This window comes from Mustela erminea, chromosome 19, assembly GCF_009829155.1.
Source record: "Mustela erminea isolate mMusErm1 chromosome 19, mMusErm1.Pri, whole genome shotgun sequence".
In the NCBI taxonomy this organism is placed as follows: domain Eukaryota; kingdom Metazoa; phylum Chordata; class Mammalia; order Carnivora; family Mustelidae; genus Mustela; species Mustela erminea.
In genome coordinates, this window is record NC_045632.1 from 60,370,168 (window position 1) to 60,390,416 (window position 20,249).

Sequence of the window (20,249 nt, forward strand, 5' to 3'; positions counted from 1 at the left end):
AACAGAGAGACCTCTTTGTTGAAACAGAACTGCAAATAGGAAATCACCACGAACGTATGTACCAGGAAGATTCCTCAAGGGAAAGGAGTATCAGGGGCAAAGTATGACAATGTTTCCAGGTGATGCTGCAATTCTGAAATTTCTCCCCACAAGATGCTCAACAGAGGGGAAAACAGAACGTCACAGGGGAGATGCCTGGCCCATACTCCATCCCAGGCGAACAAGACAGCAACACGGGGTGCCTGGTGTGAAGCGAGGAAGACACGATGCCACTTCTGTGGGACTCGTGCCAACAGCTGTGACCTCAATGTCATCATGTGAAAAAGTCCCATCAGCCCGAGAGGAAAGGCGGTCTATAAAATAACTGGCCAGCGAGTGTCCAGGCCCTCTAGGTCAGGGTGCCTCCCGCTCAGGCGTCTCGGGGGCTCGGCTGGAGAAGCGTCCGATGCTTGACTTCAGCTCAGGTCACTATCTCGGGATCATGAGACTGAGCCCCATGCCGGGCTCTGTGCCGGACGTGGAGCCGGACTGGGATTCTCGGCTCTCCTCTCCTTCCGCCCAAGCACCACCCCCGCGCTCGTGCGCTCACTCTACCTCTTAAAAAAAAACAAAAAAGGGACCTTCTAGGTCACAAAGGCAAACGGGGCTGCTCCAGCTTGGAAGAATGGAGGCATTGCAAGGTGACCCAGCCGGTCACAGAGGTGAACTAGAAAGTGGGGGCGCTGACAGACAGAAGTAGACAGAAACCATGCAATTTGCAATTCTGTGTACGCTTACAATTATTTCAAGGTAAAAAGTTAAGAAAATTTGGAAGTTCAGACTCTAACTCCATCTGTAGGGGTGGAGCCCAGAGCATGCAACCCGCGGCCCGCCCACCCGACCCGCCCTCCTCCAGGGACCCTCCTCAGCCTCCTACTTGAGGGCTGGAGAGCCCTATCAGGGGCCCACCTACGGCTCCCCACCCTACCCAAGGCCACCGAAGAAAGGCGGAGAAAAACTCTCAGGGATCAATCTGTTTACTCACAACAGCATTTTAGGAAATAGGCGAGCGCACCCAGTGTTCTCTGGTGAACCACAGCCGCGGAGCTCTGCCCTCACTGGGCCCCTGGACAGCGAGGATCTTCTCTGAGCCCCCAGAACATGGGTGCCCCGAGAGACCACGGCCGGGGAGTAAGGCGAGGCCAGCATTGCAGAAGAAAAACCAGACAGTACGCCGACCTGGCCTCTGGGGTCTCACGCCACCGTCTCAAGCATCAAGGCTGCCCCAACATAACAGACCACACAGAACACCCAGGAACAAGCAGGTCCAGGAGAATCACACGCAGTGAGTCATGGTAAAGGTCTCCAAAGTTTCTGTTTACGAGAACCACTGGCATGAGGACAGTTGGGACAGCTGGAGACCTCTGGGAAGGGCTGGCTGGGCGGTGGCCGTGCACAGAGCCAGGCCCCTTGAGGACCAACCATGAAGTTCTCACCAGTTCATACCAAGAACCGGGCTTGGACCCAATGCTCCCCATCTGTTGTCTGCTCCTTCTATTTTGGCAAAACAAAAAACCCTGGAAGCTTCAAGAAAACAAAGAAAAACATGGAAAGTGCTGCCTGTCCCAGAAACTCATCGGGAGGAGCTGCTGTGAGCCGCTGGGCTGCGCTGCCTCGGGGCCTCCCAAAGCTGGCCTGCCGGGGGCATCTCTCCGAGTGTGCGCACTCCAGCCGGCCCCTCTGGCTTCCAGGCTGGGGGGAGGCACCCGTTATTTACAGTACAGAAGAGAGCGGCACAGACGCAGCACCCCGAGTGGGAGTGGGAGACCGCCAGCTCCTTACTGGGAAGGACCTCAGTGCAGACCTGAGCTCCTACAGGACACACAGCACACCCCTTGGGGCCCCAGGCTTTCCAGAGGGTGGGGACCCCTGGAAGGGCATGCCTGGACTTGGAGCATGGCGCCTGACGCCAGGGATCCCGAGTGGGCCCAGCCAGCTGGCCTCCAGGTGCCAGGCAACAGGAAGCAGCGCTGACCCCTGTCGGCTGACCGCTAGCAGCACATCTGCTGTCACACAGAGTCTGAAGGCCCCCACAGCCCCCATGGCATCCACTGGTTGGTCCCTATCACGGGGTGGAGGATGGAAGGGAACCAGCAGAACCCCGAGCCGGTCAGCCCAGAGTTACAGAAATACCCCACGGAAGTCAGAAGTTTGTGCAAACTCACCCACCGGGACACAGCCACCGCCTACGCTAAGAGGGACAATTCGCAGGCCTGGAGGGAAGGGCCACACTGCAGGGTGTGCAGAAAGGCAAGCGGCGTGGGGGCAGAGACGGAGCCCTCCTCCCCGGCCCTTCCTGCACGTCCAGGCCAGGGACGCAGGGCCCTGCAGGAGGACTCGGCTAGTTTCTCAAGGCGGCCAACCTGCAAATGAACAACACAGCTGCTGTGAGGGAGGCTGAGGGGCAGAGGCGCCCCTGAGCCACCCCTGAGCCACCATGCACCTGATCCAAGACACCGGCCCTGGGGGCCACGGGCCCCTCACCCCTCCGCCAGGCCACGACCCTCCCCTCTAAAGCTCAGCCTCGCAAGGCCATCAGGTTAGGGTAGGAAGAGCCAGGGGAGCAGCCACACAGTCAAACACCTGTCATGTGGGTTCCTAAAGTGAACCGGGACAAGCGTGAGAGCACATGGTGACACAACACGGACTGAATGAGGGGCAGGGGACACAGGCGGCCAGACAGAATCTGGCCTGGGCCTCAGCTGCAGGCCTCTGTGGAAGCAGCAGCACCCCTGGGCCAAAGGCCTGCCGCACGAGCTCCCGAGGCCATCTCCCACAGCCCCAGCGTCAGAACGTGGGGTGAAGAGCCCAGCACAGGGGCACTGAGCCCACCTCCGAGACAGCTGGTCCTCCTGGCTGCGCACGGAGCTCTCGCCCACAGCAGATGCGCCCTCAGGCAGCTGGCTGAGCTGGTCCAAGACCTCCAGGCCGTTCTCCTCGGCAATCTGCACGATGAGGCTGTCCACCTGCTCCTGCGGCGTGGTCAGCGTGGTGGCCGAGCTCATGGAGTCCTCCATCACCTGGGGGTCACGGTCTGGGCAGGTGGGTGCGGGCCTGGGACCTCCGGCCACCCTCTCAACGTGGTTCCTGCTCACTCTCTCCACCCGCACTAGACCACCCCTTACTTCCCAAGGCCCTGTCTCCAGCACTCTCAGACCCCTGGGCACTGAGCCGACCACCACCCTGGAAGAGACGCTCATGCCCCAGCGCCAAGCCTCCCTCGTATCTGCCAGGCCTCCACATACTGGTCCAGACCCCGCAGGAGTCAGGAGCTCTGTAGGCAGCTCCCACAGAGGGGGCCAGCCACACAAGCCCCTCCCGGGCAGAGCCCTGCCTGCCCCGAGCATGGGCGACTTACCGAGGTGTGCACATCGAGGTTCTGCACCTGCTGCTCAAACCTGTCCATCACCGCAGAGACCTTCTGCAGGTCCATGGTGCTCAGCGCCCTGTCCAGGGCTTTCGTCACCTGTGCCATGTTCTTGGTCACCTGGCACGGGAGGAAGTGAGGAGGCAACAGACCTGAAGGATGGAGATGTCACCCACAGGGGACAGGCCCCCGGCACTCTCCCCAGGCCCAGGCCCCGCCCAGGGCCAACAGGATTCCAGCCCTGGCCAAGCCAAGCCCTGTTCGGGACAGGCTGGGCCTCCTGGGGGCTGCAAGGCTCTTTCTTGGAAGGTCTCCAGAAAATGCTATCAACTGAACCACAGACACGAGACTCAAGCCACGGCTCCTTAAGACAAACCCGAGGACACCTTGTCTCGTCCTTTGGTGCCGCCCTCACAGTGTAGACAGAACCCCTGCGACACCACCCACGGGGACCGGCACGGCTCCTCCTGCCCAGCCAGGCTCCTCGTCTCTGCCGGCAGGAGCCTGCCTGCGTGGCACAGGGACCAAGGCCCGAGCACTCACCCCCTTCATGGTCACGGCCGTCTGCACCTTGGAGGCCACTGCGTCCACGCGGGACGCCATGCGGAGCCAGTTCACACTCTCGTTCCTCTTCCGGATGGCGTTCTCGGCGTACACACGGGCACACTCCACGTTCTTCTGCTGAAGGGCCTGGAATTGAGGGGAAGCGCCAGCTGGAGAACGGGCAGGAACTGTGACCGACCACCGGGGACCTGCTCCCGGCTTTTCCCAGGGCAAGATCTGCTAGCACAGGGCAGCCCTCTGTGAGCTCCGTGAGAATGCAGAGACGCCAGGCCCCCAGCCTGTCCAGGACTGCGGCGTCCCGGCAGCATACCACACTAGCCCGCGCCGGGTGCTACACAGCAGGCCTGGCCACAGGAACACGGCTGCTTTCTCCACCTTCTAGCCCATCTCCTCCTGCCGCACGCCCTCTCTGGTCTCTCCAGCAGCCCACACTACAAGCGCTCCCAAAAACCACCGTGGCGAAGGCTGACGCCAAGCAAGTAAGACCGTGGAGGAAACCGAAGGAACAGACTGGGGTCAGTCCTCCGGTTTCCATTCTGCCCTGGGAGTGCCAGTTTGGGGAGAGGGTCACCAAACCCTAACACCCCCGGGAGCTACATCACAGCTGTCAGAGCCCCCACGGAGAGCAGCCAGAAGTCCCCAGCACCTCCCTCTGCCCCGAGTGTGATGCCTGAGGCACGGGCTACGCAAGGAAGAGACCAGGGAGGGGGCTGGGGCGCGGTGGGGACGGCTGGAAGCCCACGTCCCACACAATCTGTGCAAAATGCGTGTTCAGAACTTTGGAAGCAAAGAAAAGGCATGGACCTTCCAGGAAAAAAGCAAAGGCAACACCCGGTCCTTTTGCTCTGGACGCCCTTAGTGGGCTGGGAGCCAGAGAGGGGTCACCGGAGGCCCTGAGCAGGCCCGAGAGAGCACCCGTGGCCAGAGTCATGGGGTGCGCCTCCCACAAAAAGAAGACACCAGAACAAAGCGAGGGGCACGGCCGGGGCACGGGGCGGCCTCACCTTCTTCACTTTGGCCTGCTCCGCCTTGGAGTCCTTCTCCGCCTTCTTGGCCAGCTTCTCCAGCTGCTTGGCTGTGAACTGAGCAGAAACAGGACACGCAGGTCAGACACACACGGTGGTCCTTGGGTACCCTCCCCGCCCTCCTCAGCATCCCCTGCCCCTACTGCCCAGAGAGGGGGCCTGGCCTGCCAGTGTCCTCACGGCCCGGGACTGCATGCAGGGAGCTCGCTGGGTCTCCGAGGGGACAGGGAGGGCTGTGAGGGTTTCCTCGTATGTCCTAACCCAGAACACCAAACCCAAACGCTCCCCCGGCGTGGAAAGTTAAAAAGCCAACTCACACAGAGGCGCCTGGGCGGCTCAGTCGGTTAAGCATCAGCCTTCAGCTCAGGTCGTGATCCCAGGGTCCCGTAATTACGCTCCGTGTGGGCTCCCCGCTCAGCAGGAAGCCTGCTTCTCTCCCCCCCCCCCACCCCCGCCGGCTCATGAGCTCTCTCTGTCTCTCAAGTGAATAAAATCTTTTTTTTTTTTTTTAAAGATTTTATTTATTTGACAGAGAGAGATCACAAGCAGGCAGAGAGGCAGGCAGAGAGAGAGAGAGAGGAGGAAGCAGGCTCCCCGCTGAGCAGAGAGCCCGATGCGGGGCTCCATCCCAGGACCCTGAGATCATGACCTGAGCCGAAGGCAGAGGCTTAACCCACTGAGCCACCCAGGCGCCCTCAAGTGAATAAAATCTTTAAAAAAAAAAAAAAAGCCAACTCACACACTCAGTATTACTTAGGGATTTTCTTTCTTTCCTTTTTTTTTTCTTAAAGATTTTATTTATTTATTTGACAGAGAGGGTGGTAGACCCTTTCAGACACGGTTCTCCGCATTTAAACATGGAAGAAACTGACACAGTTGAAACGTGAATCCGTATCTACCTACTCTTGAGCTTTGCTGGGTGAGAGCACGGGCAGAGGGAGAAGGTGGTTTCCTGCCGAGCAGGGAGCCTGATGCGGACTTGATCCCGGGACCCTGGGATCGCGACCTGAGCCCAGGAAGACGCTTAACGACTGAGCCCCCAGGTGCCCCTCTTTCTTTCCCTTTTTAAAGATTTATTCACGAGGAAGAGAGCATGAGCGAGCGCGCGTGCACAAGGGGGTGGGGCAGAGAGACTCTTAACAGACGCCCCCGCCGGCCGCGGGGCACGACGTGGGGCTCCAACTCAGGACCCTGAGATCATGACCTGAGCCAAAAACAAGAGATGGACACTTAGCCAACTGAGCCACCTGGCCCTCTTACCATGGATTTCAACTTTCTGAAAAAACTTGACAGGATCTGCTTCAGGTGACCCCAAATGGTAACACAGAGTTCCTGACGAACATACACCTCGCCGTGTTCTCTTCACAGAACACTGTGTTTGCAAGGGGCTGCCGGGCAGTGCACGCCCCCAGGCCGGGTCGGAGTGGTCCCCACAGCTCCCCCTACAACGCCTCATTTGGCCAGGAAGCCGGCAGGCAATGTCAGATAAGCCAAGTGCAAGCCTGACATTCCAGAGGCCCACACAGCTTCCCGGGGGCGGCGGCTCCTCGGCCTGAGACCCTGCCTGCCTGCGAGGACCACCCAACACCGGCCCTCGGTGCCCCCGACTTGGGACTTTCTGTCACACAGGAAGGATTTCTTGTCTACCTACCTCACATTCCTATGTTCCTTTTTAAAAAGTTTTTTTTTTTTTTTTAATTTGTCAGAGAGCACGAGCGACGTGAAGGGGTCGGGGGAGGAACGTGTTGCCCGAGGAGGACCGGTGCGGGACTCGGGCCGCGGACCCTGAGACCGTGATCTGAGCCGAAGGCAGACACGTGACCCACTGAGCCCCCAGATGCTCCCTCTTACATTCTTTCAGGGAAAAATCCAGATTTTCCTGAACCCGGAATCTGGCCCTGAGCACTTTCCACAAGCTGGAAGCTTGCCAAACAAAGCACCTGGGCCTTCGGGTGTCCCCGGCCCTTCCTCTCCATTGCAAAGCCGGTGTGATGAGCTAGTCAGCAGGGTGGGCGCCTCAGCCCCGCGCAGCCTTTCAGAACTAAGCACGACGGCTAACTGTGGAGACACTCAACGGAAGAGCGGCAGAAGCCTGCTGGGGATTAATCGTCAGGGGCTGCTCTGCTGCTCAGAACGCCCTTCCACGTCACGGTAAGGAATGTGAAACCACAATCTTCAATGCCTAGTGGAACACCCAGGGATGCACCCAATACCCAAGTTTCCTAAACATGTTTCTTAGAGACAGCAGGCTCACTCCCTCATGGACGAGCCCAGGTGACCTGCTTCTGCTCAGCCCGAGACAAGGCAAGGCTTAACATGCCATCAAGCCAACTCAATAACCTCTCCCTTGTCATCAGTCCAGAAAGCCACTGTTCAGAAATCACGCAGTTTGTAATCTGTCCTTCTGAGTGTGATCACTAAGACAGGGTTGGCGTGAAAGGTCCTTCAGTACATACCTTCAACTGGAACAGGGTATCTGCAAAGAAAGGAGATAGTTTGAGGATTTCTTTCTTTTTTTTTTTTTTAAAGACTTTATTTATTTGACAGACAGAGATCACAAGTAGGCAGAGAGGCAGGCAGAGAGAGAGAGGAGGAAGCAGGCTCGCCGCTGAGCAGAGAGCCCGATGCGGGACTCCATCCCAGGACCCTGGGATCATGACCTGAGCCAGAGGCAGAGGCTTTAACCCACTGAGCCACCCAGGCGCCCCTGGTTTGAGGATGTCAACTGTGACAAGCGGCATGTCCAACAAGCAGATGGGACCACTAAGACCCTCCTCGACCCAGAGAGCTGGAACAGGGTGCAGGCACGGATGGCGCCTTCAGGGAGGCCCACTGCACACTGGAGGCAGAAGACAGTCTCGTGCACCAGCTCTGCTCCCTCATCAGCCAAAGGGCAAATGTAGAGGCTCTCTCACCTCTGACTCCTTACAGGTAATACCAGGGTGGCGGGGGTTGTCCTCAAGGATTAGTGTGCCAACAAAACTGGTCATGGATACAGCATGTGGCCCAGAGTGAAAACTCGAGCAGGGGTTTGAAATTAAGTCACCCTGACAAAGGCCCTTGGGATTCTTTCCCAATTTAGTAAAGCTCAGTATTGGGCGATCTGTTATTTTATATACTTTTTGTCCCCAAAAGTAAATGGATAAAAGTAGCAAGAGGGTGACTCCTGTGCTATCAAAGACCTGGCCCGCAGCCAGAGACCACCTTCCATGGCATCTGGCATGTCTGAGCCATCAAATCGGGCTCAGGCGCCCCCGTCCCCCTTCTCTAAGAGCTAGACCACACTAGTTCAGAGAAGATGCGAGATCTGTAACCAGAAAGAGGGAGTGGAGTGTTCACAAACGCAAATCCAGGCCCCCAGCTGAGAGCCTTGGCGCGGGGCGGGGGTGGGGGGTGGGGGTCTCACGCCCTGTGCCAGCCCAGGCCAAGGCCAAGGCCGCCGTGGAATCTGGGAATCCGAGCTAACTGGACACAGGTGGCAGAGTGCCGCCCGCAGGGAAGCCAGGCGAGGTGTGGCCGGCTCTCCGGCTTCCGGGCCCCTCCCTGCCTCGGCCTTCTCGGTACTCGAGCACCAGGAATGGACTCGCAGGAGCAAAGAGCTCTTAGGGCGAAACCTGACCCTGGAAGAAAGTGAGCCGGCCAAAGGAAAGCCACCCTGGGAGCTGGGGGCTGCCGAGGGAAGGCCAGCGCCCGCTGGGGCTGAGGAGCTGTCCATCCCCTCCCCGACCGACGGGTGATAAGGCCGTGGTCCAAGGCCCCTTATCTCTCCGCACCAGCCCGTACGCACTCCGGCAAGCGCAGGGCCTCACCTGACCACCCGTCCTTCCTGGCCCTTGGTGCCCGGAGCGCGGCCGAGGCGAGGCAGCCGAGGCGAGGCAGCCGGGGCTCTGCCTCCCCGCCCGGAGAAGCGGGCGGCAGCCTCCCGCCCCACACGCGCAACCGGGCCCGGCGCGCAGTAGGGGCTGCTCGCCCGAGCGCCTCGCACTTCGGCTGGCGGTGCTCGGGGACAGGGCCGCCGCCGTCTCCTTTTCCGGCGCCCTCTGGCCCGACATCCCCGGGCCTCAAAGGCCGCCGCTCGCCGGTACAGGAGCTGGAGGTTTGGGGGCGGACGCGGAGGAGTCCCGGGGAAGGGGGTGAGGTCCGGGGTCCCTGGCCGAGGCCCGCGCTCCCCTGGCGGCCGGGGTCTCTTACCGTCCATGGCCGGTTCGGCAGCGGCAGCCCGAGAACGGGCGCACGGGATCCCCGGGCCGCGTCGACCGCCCCGACCCGCTCCGCCGCGCGGGAACTTCCGGGGTCCCGCCCACTTCCGGCGGGCGGCGGCTCTCGCGAGAGCGGCGCGGATCCCGCGGGCGGGGCGTTGCCGTGGCGACGCGCGCCGCTGGGGGGCGGGAGCCTCTGTGAGGCGAGCGGCGGGCGGCGGGCGGCGGGCAGAGGTGCGGCGGGCGGCGGGCCGGGCCGCGCGGGGCCGGCGGGGGCGGGGGGCTCCCCTATGGGACTTTCCAAAAGCAAACCCAAGTCTAGGAGAGGTAAAGGGGCGCGGGCCCGCCGTCGGCGCGGGGCTGGGAGCCGCGGGGGCCTTCTCGGCCGGGAGCGCGCGGGGCCCCGAGCCGGCCGCGGCGGGGCGCCGACCCGCAGCCCGAGCTGAGCGGGAGACCGCGGCTGACGGGCCGTGGTGCGTTGCAGGCGAGGAGGCCCGGGCGCGCGGCTCTCCCGGCGCGAGGACGAGGGAGAGGTCGACGGACGGGCGCTCCCCGGAGCCCGAGAAGCCTCCGACCCGGCCCGCGGAGAGCCCCCCGGGGAAGAAAGGGGCCGCCAAGGGAGCGCGGCCTTCATCGGAAGTCGAAGGTAGGACATGCCCAGGGCCCGGAGCCCGCGGACACCCCATTCCGCCGGGGGGGTGCGATGCTCCCCGCGGGGTTCCGGGACGCGCTCGGGGTGCGAGCTTCGGGGGACGGGGCGCGCCGTCGGGGGCTGCGGGGCGCGCCGCCGCACCGCGCACTCCCGACCCTCCGCGCTCCGCAGCGGAACCCGGGAAGGCCGCTTCGGTCGGGCGTTCAGCCGCGGACGGCCGGCGGATGCAGAGACCGCGGCGTCGGGGGGCAGAGCGGTTAAACGGCTGGGCAGGTTTCTCCCCTTTATCCACTCGCTCTGCTAACGGCCCGGGGTGCTAGACCCTTGCATGTCGGGGAGGGGGAGGCCACAGGCCGCAGCCGGAATAAGCAGCCTTTGCTCCGTTTTGTCACGGGTGTTGTGGACGTGGAATTGTTAAACTCGTTTAAACGAGGAGGTGTGATGGGGTTTGTCCCTTGGAAAAGGCTTCGCCAGAGTGGAGGCTGTTGGGGCAGTGGCAGGGGCCCTGTCCCAGGCCCAGGGCTGCCACGGAGCAGGAGCCAATGAGGCGCTGGCAGCAGGAATTCCAAAAGGATCCAGGATGTAGAACCAGCAGATCCTGCTGTTGGATGAGATGTGGGAGGTCCAGGGCCGTGAGTGTCACTGACCTTGAGAACGGACAGTCAGTTGATGGGTTGATGTTGGGAGAAAGGCTGGCCTGGCGGGGAGAGAGGAGCTGGCATGGGCAGGCTCAGACTGAGGCACCTGTGAGGCCCTCAGGGGCAGGAAACCATTTGCAAGGAGGGTGTTGGGCTGGGGAGCGAGGCTTGCCTTCCGGTCCTGATGCACTCACCTTGGCCTAAGAGTGGAAGACCGCAGGAAGGGCGGGAGTCCTGGGAGAAGGTTGGGAGAATGCTACCAGTCTCTCAGGAGCCTTCTGGCCGGAAGCCACCGAACAGCCAACAAGATGCGGCTTTCCCTGGGCGCTTGAGTGTTTCCCAAGGAAAGGGCCGGAGGACGGCCCTCGGGGTGGCTTGCTCAGCAGCGGGCAGAGACGGCAAGGACTGTGTGAGCATGCTTTTGTCACCCTCCGTACCTACGGTCCCCAGAGAGCTGGATGGCTCTAGGTGTCACATGTAGACCAGACAGCTGTCCCGTCCGTGGGAGGCTATTTTTCTTGGGAGCAGAACCTTCCCCTGCTGGATGTCACCTGCCCAGCATTGCTAGGATGGGCTCCAGGGTGAAAATTCTGAGGCTGGACCTCTGTCAGCAAGGGCAGGTGTGGGCAGGGGTGGGAGAGACGCCAACAGTGTCTGTCACACCCTCAGTTCAGAGGGTGGAGAGAAGCTGGACATGGAGCTAGAGTGAGGACGGAAGAAGGTGAAGACCTTTCTCCGTGCGAGGAGACGCCTCGGCAGTGACGCGGAGCAAGCCCCTGACACACGCTGCACCGTGAAGAAGCTCCCAGATCCTAACATTCCCCTGAAAGAAGCCAGATGGAAAGACCACAGACATTGTGGTGCCATTTACATGAGACGTCCAGAAAAGGCAGATGTATATAAGGGGAAGTCTGGACTAAGGGTGGGAACACAGAATAGCCACAAAAGGGCAGAAGAGAGCTTCTGAAGGTGATGGGTATGTTCTTAAAACGGATCAATGGTGTCCAGCTCTGAAAGTTTGCTAAGAATCATTGAGTGGTATGCTTTAAACAGGTGGAGCATAGATTATAATGCAACAAAACTCTTAAAAAAGAAAGAAGATACAGTGTCTCAAAAAGAAAGAAAGAAAGAAAGAAAGAAAGAAGGTAAAATAGTCGACGGTATTATGTGCTGCAAAGAGCCTGAGTAAACCCAGAAAAGACTCCGTGAATGAGGCGAGTCGCTGGTCTTAGTGGCCTTGCAAGGAGCACAAGCCGACAGTCAGAAGGGAAGAGAGACGCATGGTCTGCCGGGTCGAACATCTAAACTAGGGCAAGGGCGTCTTCTCTCCCAGGTGTGTTTTAAAGCTGAAGAATTTCCCTATTAGGTTTGGAAAAGGCAGGATTTTGGGAAGCCAGAGTTTCCTTCAATTAACCAAGTACCACAGAAGCCTTAGACAAATGTAAAGTTGTGTCCAGTCAAATTTTCTGTGCATTATTACCTAATTAATAAGAGTAAGTCTTACTACCACGGGACAGAAATCAGAAAGTTCTTGCTGGGGTCAGGGAGGGGGTGGCTGGCTGACAGGAGGACTCCGCAAAGTGAGAAAATCATGCATCTTGTTTGGGTGATGACAGAGATGCGTACATTTGTGAAACTCACCCCGGTGTGCACGTTAAGAACTGTGCATTTTCTCTGGTGTGAACTGTGCCTCAGAAAGCATGGAATGGACCGAGCCCTGATGCGGCCGACGGAGATGGTATCTGCGACTTGTTGCACAGTGACTGAGTGCAGCGCGGCCAAGGCGGCCGCAACGCATCCTGTCCCTCCTGTTCTGCCGGCGCCCCTGATGCTCCGCCCCCCTGGGGGAGTCTGTATTCTCTCTCCTTAAAACTCTGCAAGCTTGACATTTTCTTGTAACCAGGAGAATGTGGTAACAGAGGTTTCTGAGGCTGGGCCATGACCGGTAACGCAGTCCTGCCTTGCTCACTGGAACCCAGGCTGGTGCTTGGAGCCCCGAGGTGCCACGTCATGCTCTCAAGCAGCTCAGCCACCTGGGGGGGCCGCGTGCAGGTGCTGCCGTCAGCAGTCCTGGTCACGAAGTGCCCTCCAGCCCAAGGGCCAGACTTGGGAGTGAGCAAACCTGTAGGTGATGCTAGCCCCTGGCCTTTGAGTCTTCCCAGCTGAGCTGCGCGCCAGCACATAGCAGCACCATCAGTGACCGCCCTCTGAGCGGCCGTCCTGCACGTCCAGCGCAGTGGAGCCTCCAGAGGACTGCGGCCCCGGACAACATTCAGCTGTAGCCATCTGGGAACCACAAGTGATAGCTGCCAGGTCAAACCTGTTCTGAATTCCTGACCCTTAAAATTATGAGAAAATAAAATCATTGTTTTAAGCTAAGAAAGTTTGGGGTAAGTTGTCATACAACAGTAGTAACTAGCAGAGGGTAAGTGCTGGGGCAGAGATGAGGTCTGATTGTGGGTTTTAACTGTGGGAGCCCTGTGATGGGGGCATAGCATCTTGTCTTGCTGCTTATCTATATACTTAAAATACTGCATTACGAAGTCCGTATACAGACAGTAAAGAGATTAATACACCACAAATCTGCAATCAGCCAGTTCCAAAATACTAGAAATCCTATTTAAAAAAAAAAAAAAAGAGGGGTGCCTGAGTGGCTCAAGTCATTAAGCATCTGCCTTTGGCTCAGGTCATGATCCCAGGGTCCCGGGATTGAGCCCCGCATCAAGCTCCCTGCTCAGCAGGAAGCCTGCTTCTCCCTCTCTAACTCCCCCTGCTTGTGTTGCCTCTCTCACTGTCTCTCTGTCAAATAAATAAAATCTTTAAAAAAAAAAAGACCCTAATTTTTCTACAAATAAATGACATCATGGTGCAGGGGTGGCTCAGTCTGTTGAGCGTCTGACTCTTGATTTCAGTTCAGGTCATGAACTCAGGGTTCTGAGATCGAGCCCTGTGTTGGGCTCAGTGTTGGGTGTGGAGTCTGCTTAAGATTCTCTCTATCCCAGGGCGCCTGGGTGGCTCAGTGGGTTAAGTCTCTGCCTTCGGCTCAGGTCATGATCCCAGGGTCCTGGGACTGAGCCCCGCATCGGGCTCTCTGCTAAGCAGGGAGCCTGCTTCCTCCTCTCTCTGCCTGCCTCCCTGCCTGCTTGTGATCTCTTTCAAATAAATAAATAAAACCTTAAATAAAAAAGATTCTCTCTCTCCCTCTGCCCCTTCCTGTCCTCTAAAAAATTAAAAAAGAAAAAATGGCATAAAAAAAGGAGGGTGCTATAACAAAATAGGGGTAGCTTCAACAACAGACATTTATTTGTTAAAACCCTAAGGACTGAGGACCCCATACCCTGGGTACGATGATTTGGTTTTCTGAGATGCTCCCTTCTTGCCCTGAAGAGAGGGATCACGGTCTCTTCCTCCTACTGTCAGGACACTGATCCCATCACCGGGGCTCTAGCCTCACGAACTCAACTCAGCCTGATCACCTCTCAAAGGCCCCACCTCCAGATACCATCCCACTGGGGACAAGGCCTTCAACACGTGACTTTTGGGGGCATACAAACATTCAGTCCATAGCAGAGAGAGCTGTACAAGGAGATGAGTGACCTAGGTACCAAATATAGTGTGGGCCTGGGCTAAGTCATTCTTGAGATAACCAAATTGGGTATTAGATAATAAGGAATCAACGGTAGTTTTCTTAGATGTAACAAGGGTCTTGTGATGCTCAATCCTTATTTGATAGAGATCGATATTGCATTATTTATGGCTAAAATTATGTCTGAGATTTGCTTGCAAATCTGAGACAGACAAAACAAGGTGACAGAATGTCAGTCAAAGCCGAGTGACACGCGTGCATACTCCCGACACTGTTCTGTTTTCACGTTGTCTGAGTATTTCCATGCTTTAAGAGTAGAGTGTGCTTATTTGCAATAATTTTTTGAAAAAGAAGAGAAACTTGTGGGATATTTGTTTATCAGCTACTAGAAACATACTGAGTGAAAAAAGCCAAGTTCAAAAGGTCTCATGCTTGGGGTTAGTGAAGGCAGGCAGTGGGGAGCTGCAGGGGGTGGGTGTTGCTCTCAAGGTATAGGGACAGGGGGTCTTTGTAATGATCAAACAGTTCTGTATCTTGATCTTTGTGAAGTTTATATGGAATAAAATGGCATAGAACACACCTTGTGCCGTAATCAGTGTCTTGTTTCATTGTCCTGTAGTTACAGAAGAGGTTACCATTGGGACCGCTAGCCAAACTGGGTGAGGGTCTATGGGGACTTCTCTGTACTTTTGCAACTTCCTATGAATTTATAACTTCAAAATTAAAAGTTTAAAAATGTATCAAAATTGGGGCGCCTGGCTGCTTCAGTTTGTAGTGTGACTCTTGGTCTCAGGGTTGTGAGTTTGAACCCCACGTTGAAGATAGAGGTTACTTAAAATCTTTTTTTAAAATCTTTTAAAAAGCTTTTTTAAAAATTTATGATAATTAATGTAGTTCCAGTATAGTACTAGATCAATGCGGGGTGCGTGGGTGGCTCAGTCAGTTATGCATCTGACTTCAGCTCAGGTCATGATCCCAGGGTCCTGGGACTGAGCCCCATTTTGGGCTCCCTGCTCAGCAGGGAGTCTGCTTCTCCCTCTGCTCCTGGTTTGTCACTCTCAAATACATACATAAAATGTTTTTTAAAAAGTGACCGCAAGGGCGCTTAGGTGGCTCAGTGGGTTAAAGCCTTTGCCTTCGGCTCAGGTCATGATCCTGGGGTCCTGGGACTGAGCCCCACATCAGGCTTTCTGCTTGGCAGGGAGCTTACTTCCCTGCTGACTCTCTGCCTGCCTCTGCCTACTTGTCATCTCTGTCAAATAAAGTCTAAAAAAAAAAAAAAAGTGACTGCAAAAGGATATATTTTCGTATGTGTCCTCAGTAGGGACCATCCTTCTAAGCTTCAAGTAAAGATATTGCAAAGATATATTTCAAGGACTTGACTACATTAAGAAGTAAAACATCTCTCCAAACCCTCTATAAACAAATGGTAAAGTCAAAAAGTATTTGCAAACAGGAGTCAAAGTATACCACACAACAGATCAAGTGCCCTGACATACTATTGGTGGAAATACCAATTTCCTTAAAGACGTCCACTGATATGGGAGAGAAGATTCCAAGATCCCCACCCCAGTGAACAAGCCCTGTATGATCCCCTTCCCACCTGAATGCAGGCAGAGCCTGTGAAGGAGACAGGATGTCACTCCTGTGATGTGGTCAGTGATCCGTTGGTTCTGAATTAATCAAAATGAAGTTTATCCGGGGTGAGCTGGACTTAACTGGAGAAGCCTTTTACCTTTTTCTTAATTTATTTTTAAGACTTTTATTTATTTGATGGACACAGCGAGAGAGGGAACACAAGCAGAGGGAGAGGGAGAGGGAGAAGCAGACTCCCCGCTGAGCAAGGAGCCTGATGTGGGGCTTAATGACTGAGCCACCCAGGCACCCCTGGAGAAACCTTTTAAAAAAAGGTAAAAGTGCAGTGGTACCTGGGTGGCTCAATTAAGCATCTGACGATATCAGCTTGGGTAGTGATCTCAGGGTCCTGGGATGGAGCCTCAAGTAGGGCTCCGTGCTCAATAGGGAATCTGCCTGAGGACTCTCTCCCTTTCCCTCTGCCCACTGGTGCGCCCTTGCTCCCTCCCTCTCAAATAAGTAAATCTTTTTTTTTTTTTTTAAAGGTAAAAGTGGGGTGTGCCTGAGTGTCTAAGCCGGTTAAGTGTCTGCCTTCGGCTCAGGTCACGATCCCGGGGTCCTGGGATTGAGCGCCATGTCAGGGTCCCTGCTCAGGTATTATTTCAATTTAAAAACAATTTTTTAAGTTGTCTTGATATAAAAAGAGCTGTGAGCAACCCCCTGCCAATAGTCAGCAACAAAGTAGGGACTTTAGTCCTTCACTCACAAAGAAATGACTTCTACCTAGCAACCTGAATGAGCTATTAAGGCCCCAGGTCCAGACGAGGGTGCTGCCTGGCTGACGGCAGGATTGTAGCTGGACTTTGGACCAACAGAAACTTGAATGATAAATGGATGTGCTGTTCTAAGGCAGCCACTACGTTTGCAGTGATTTGTTCAGCAGTAACTGAAAATTAGTAGACGTAATACATCTCAAGAACCCTAAAAAAATAGTTGTTCCCAAATGAAGTCTTAAAACTCTAACATTAAAGAAGTCTTGTTTTGAACTAGAGAACCTCAAAATGTAAACATGTTAGTTCTCAATCTATGGAATCAGTGACCACACTCAAACACCACAGGTCTTTTTGGGAACCGGAGGAAATTATTCTCAAGTTTACCCAGGAGAATAAAAATGTAAAAACATCAGGAACCCGGGAAATGGGAGGTGTGAGAAGGGCTGATGTGAAAACGTCACTATAGCGAGAGCAGAGGTGGACGTGCCGTGTCCCACATTCACGTGTGGGCTGTGTTCATGATAAAGGCACCGCATGGAAGACCTGGCAGACAGACAGAACCTTCTTCACTCTGTGATGCTGGAATAACTGACTCGACAACCAAGAAAACAACTTAGTATTTTTGCCTCAGTCTTTACTTGAATTCTACATGAATCCAAAAATTAAAGAGAGAGAGTAAAACTGTTAACAGTTTTTATAGGTTTGGTGCGGGGAACCCCTTTTTTCACCGGAAAGAAGGAAGGAAAAGAATCCTTCCATATGCAATTTTTGCTTGTGTGTTATGTTTTAAATCAAGTATTTGTTGCTTTTTAGTCTTAATATATAAAAGAATGTGTAAGTTAATATAAAAAATGAAACCCCCAATTTAAATGCAAAATATGAAATGCAGGTTTTGACTGACTTATAAAAATAAAAAGGACACTCTCAGTGCCTAGTACATGCCATGGGCCATTCACTGGGAGTTAAAACAATCAAAGCTGGGGGTGCGGCCATGAAGACGGACAGAGTTCCCGCCCTGGCATCTCCCTCTACCAGCTGCCTTGAGCACATGACCTCTCAGTGCTCAGTTCCTTCATCTGCAAAACAGAGCTCATAAGAGGCCCTACTTCAGGAAGCGTTGTGGCTTGGTATTCACAGTCCTTATTCTAGGCTCACCATGATGTCTGACCAAGAACTGCACCCCAGGCGGCCGAAGCATCGGACCCCAGGCGGCCGAGTTCACCAGGCATTTGAAGTGGGGCACAATGCACAGTGAAAAGCAACAGGATCAGCATGGTAGCATTTTTGGAACAGTTGTGTGATAGTGTGACTACTCGAACTCTACCTGAACACACCTGTGCAGAGAGCACTCTCTGTTGGGCTTTAACAGAGGCCTGAGCCTCCAACCTGGAGCCCTGTCGAGGGGTGGCTGGGAGATGCAGCAGGGAAGGCGTGAAGGCACTTCTGCTTCGGTATTTTGTAACTTTTGACAAACTTGACATTTCACAAGTCCTATGCAATCCTTGTAAGCTTAAGTTTAAGAAAATGTTGTGGCTGATTCCAGAAATGTTACTTCTTGGGGCACCTGGGTGGCTAAGTCAGCTGAGCATCTGACGCTTGGTTTCAGCTCAGGTTGTGATCTTAGGGTCATGGGATTGACCCCATGTTGGGCTCTGTGCTCTGCAGGGAGTCTGCTTGAGAATTCCCTCCCTCTCCCTCTGCTCACACTTGCTCTCTAAAATAAATAAATGTGGGGTGCCTGGGTGGCTCAGTGGGTTAAAGCCTCTGCCTTCGGCTCAGGTCATGATCTCAGGGTCCTGGGATCGAGCCCCAATCGGGCTCTCTGCTCAGCAGGGAGCCTGCTTCCCCCTCTCTCTCTGCCTGCCTCTCTGCCTACTTGTGATCTCTGCCTGTCAAATAAATAAAATCTTTTAAAAAATAAATAAATAAATAAATTTTTTTTTTTTTTTTTAAAGGAGAAACGTTAATTATTCCGCATTCATTGATAAGGTTCTGTACAGAGAGGTGGTTTTTTTGGTTTTGTTTTATTTCTAACCAGATTTAGAATCCTTTGGAAACTGTATCCGAACCTTCACCTCTGGGGCAGACCCTGCTGCTTCTTTTCTCTCTCTGTCCCCTTCCTTGTCTGTCCCAGAAGCTGGCTGGCAGCTCGGTCTCTCCACAGTGGATGGTGGAAGTGTGTCTCCCTTCTATTCCCTGAAAGAGAGTGTCTAGTATTCTCTACCCTCACGCCTGAGGTGTCTGCTGGTTAGAGCTCCGGAACACTCACTCACTGTTCGGGCTGCTTTCGACCTTGCCCTCCTTTTCCTGAACCAGACATTGAATTCTTTTGCTTTGGCCCTAACATAGGCATTGTCCGCCTTGTAGAAGAGCTTTTCCACAGACACGTTAAATACCTGGATGTTTTCTTCCTTCTAGAGAACCCTGATGGAAAGGTAAAGGCGAGCAAGAAGAAAGTTGCCATTCCACAGATCATCATCACTAGAGCCTCAAGAGAGACTCTGACCAGCTACAGTTCCATCGGAAGCGACGAGCAGAGAACCATTAAGGAGCAGGTTGAATGGACGCCCTACTACCGGCACAGAAACCCCAGTACCGTAGATGCCTATCGTTTCCGAGAATAAACGAGCACTGAGTAGCTGGCATTGCTCACTGTGCTCTGAGTCTCAGCCACGATGGCAGAAGGGCCATCCTGCCCTTTGGGAAGCTGCAGTTGCCCCTTCCCTAAATGAGATTCCTCTCAGTGACTAACTTGGTCTTACCTTCCCCAGAGCTGCTGGCAGCTTGGCAGAGGGCAAGAGGGACTCTGGCTCAGAGACCGAACTTTGTGGTGATACATGAATTAGTAGACCTCTGTCACTGGCTATGCAGGGCGATGAACCAGCGGCAGGCAGCATCTCTCTCTCTCGCTGGGCAATTAAAACCCTTCCTGTCCACTTCTGAAGGGCGTGGCGCAAGGACTCTGCGGTTACAGCGAGTGAAATGTCCCCTGTACTTGGAAAAAAGGCTGGACTCTGGGGACTCACTTTCAAGGCATCAAGTCCCAGAAGAGCGAAGTGCAGTCACCAGGAGAGGCCCAAGGGCTCCTACCCCGACTCTAAGGTGACCCAGAGTATTGAACGATCCAGACGAAGAATGTGGACTTGGGGCAGGGGTCGGACCTGGCACTTAGAACTTCCGCCGTGGCCTTGTGAGAGCTGCTGTGGGAGGAGGGGCGTTGAGCTGACAGCCTCCTGGGGTTGTGGCTCCCACCCGCCAGTGAGGGGCCTTTCCGGGACCCCTGCTGGCCTTCCACCCTCACCAGCAGCTCACGGAGTGGCTGGGGGGAATCCGGTCCGAGGCCTCCCGTCTGGAACCAGTGTGTGCCCGTCGTTCCTCCGACGGTCCGCAGCCAGTCGGAAATGCGCGTTCCCTCTTGGCAGTGTTCAGTGGCCCATTCCCAGCCCCACCGTGTGTACTTACGCGACACGTTCCCCGGTCCCGAGCCGCAGCCGAACGCTGTGCGGGAAGATGAAGCCCGCACCGACGAGATCGGACTCCGCCGGGTCGGCGCGGCCCGCAGCCGCCGTCCCGAGCACCGCGAGCCGACACCGTGCGAACGTCGCGGACTCTGCTCCGGTGGTTAGCCGGAGCTGGGCTCGCGCGCGAATCCGAAGAGCGCTGGAAGGAAGGGGCTACGACACTTCGAGTCAACACCGGTGACTCCACGGACTGATTTCTCCGCTGCCACGTACGCCCAGCCGCCGCCCAGCTCCTCCCGGGTTAGCGCCGCGCCCGCGCCTCGCCCGCCCCTCCCCGCGCCCGGCCTCCAGCATCGCCCACCTCGTCCGC

General features: G+C 55.6%; 3 protein-coding genes across 4 annotated transcripts in view; 2 read left to right on the top strand and 1 right to left on the bottom strand.

Moving 5' to 3' along the window:
- On the bottom strand, positions 1-9,311 carry CHMP1A (charged multivesicular body protein 1A). The gene is made up of 7 exons (XM_032326507.1): positions 9,187-9,311; positions 7,452-7,471; positions 4,975-5,052; positions 3,950-4,096; positions 3,398-3,526; positions 2,872-3,059; positions 1-2,402 (listed from the first exon to the last, which is right to left on the bottom strand). Exons 1-7 carry the CDS (start codon positions 9,191-9,193, stop codon positions 2,381-2,383), a joined length of 591 nt encoding a protein of 196 aa, XP_032182398.1. The 5' UTR covers positions 9,194-9,311; the 3' UTR covers positions 1-2,380.
- Positions 7,634-19,396, top strand: SPATA33 (spermatogenesis associated 33). 2 transcript variants are annotated; one of them, XM_032326508.1, is made up of 3 exons: positions 7,634-7,926; positions 9,679-9,840; positions 18,839-19,396. In XM_032326508.1, exons 1-3 carry the CDS (start codon positions 7,714-7,716, stop codon positions 19,040-19,042), a joined length of 579 nt encoding a protein of 192 aa, XP_032182399.1. In that variant the 5' UTR covers positions 7,634-7,713; the 3' UTR covers positions 19,043-19,396. The 2 variants fall into 2 exon arrangements, with proteins under 2 accessions (XP_032182399.1, XP_032182400.1); XM_032326509.1 differs by lacking the exon at positions 7,634-7,926 and adding an exon at positions 9,484-9,521 and having other exon boundaries at positions 18,837-19,396.
- Positions 9,745-20,249, top strand: part of CDK10 (cyclin dependent kinase 10) — an 18,841-nt gene continuing 8,336 nt past the window's right edge. The window contains exon 1 of the mRNA XM_032326506.1: positions 9,745-9,840. The gene's annotated coding sequence lies outside the window, so the exon portion shown is untranslated. The remainder of the gene's footprint in view (positions 9,841-20,249) is intronic.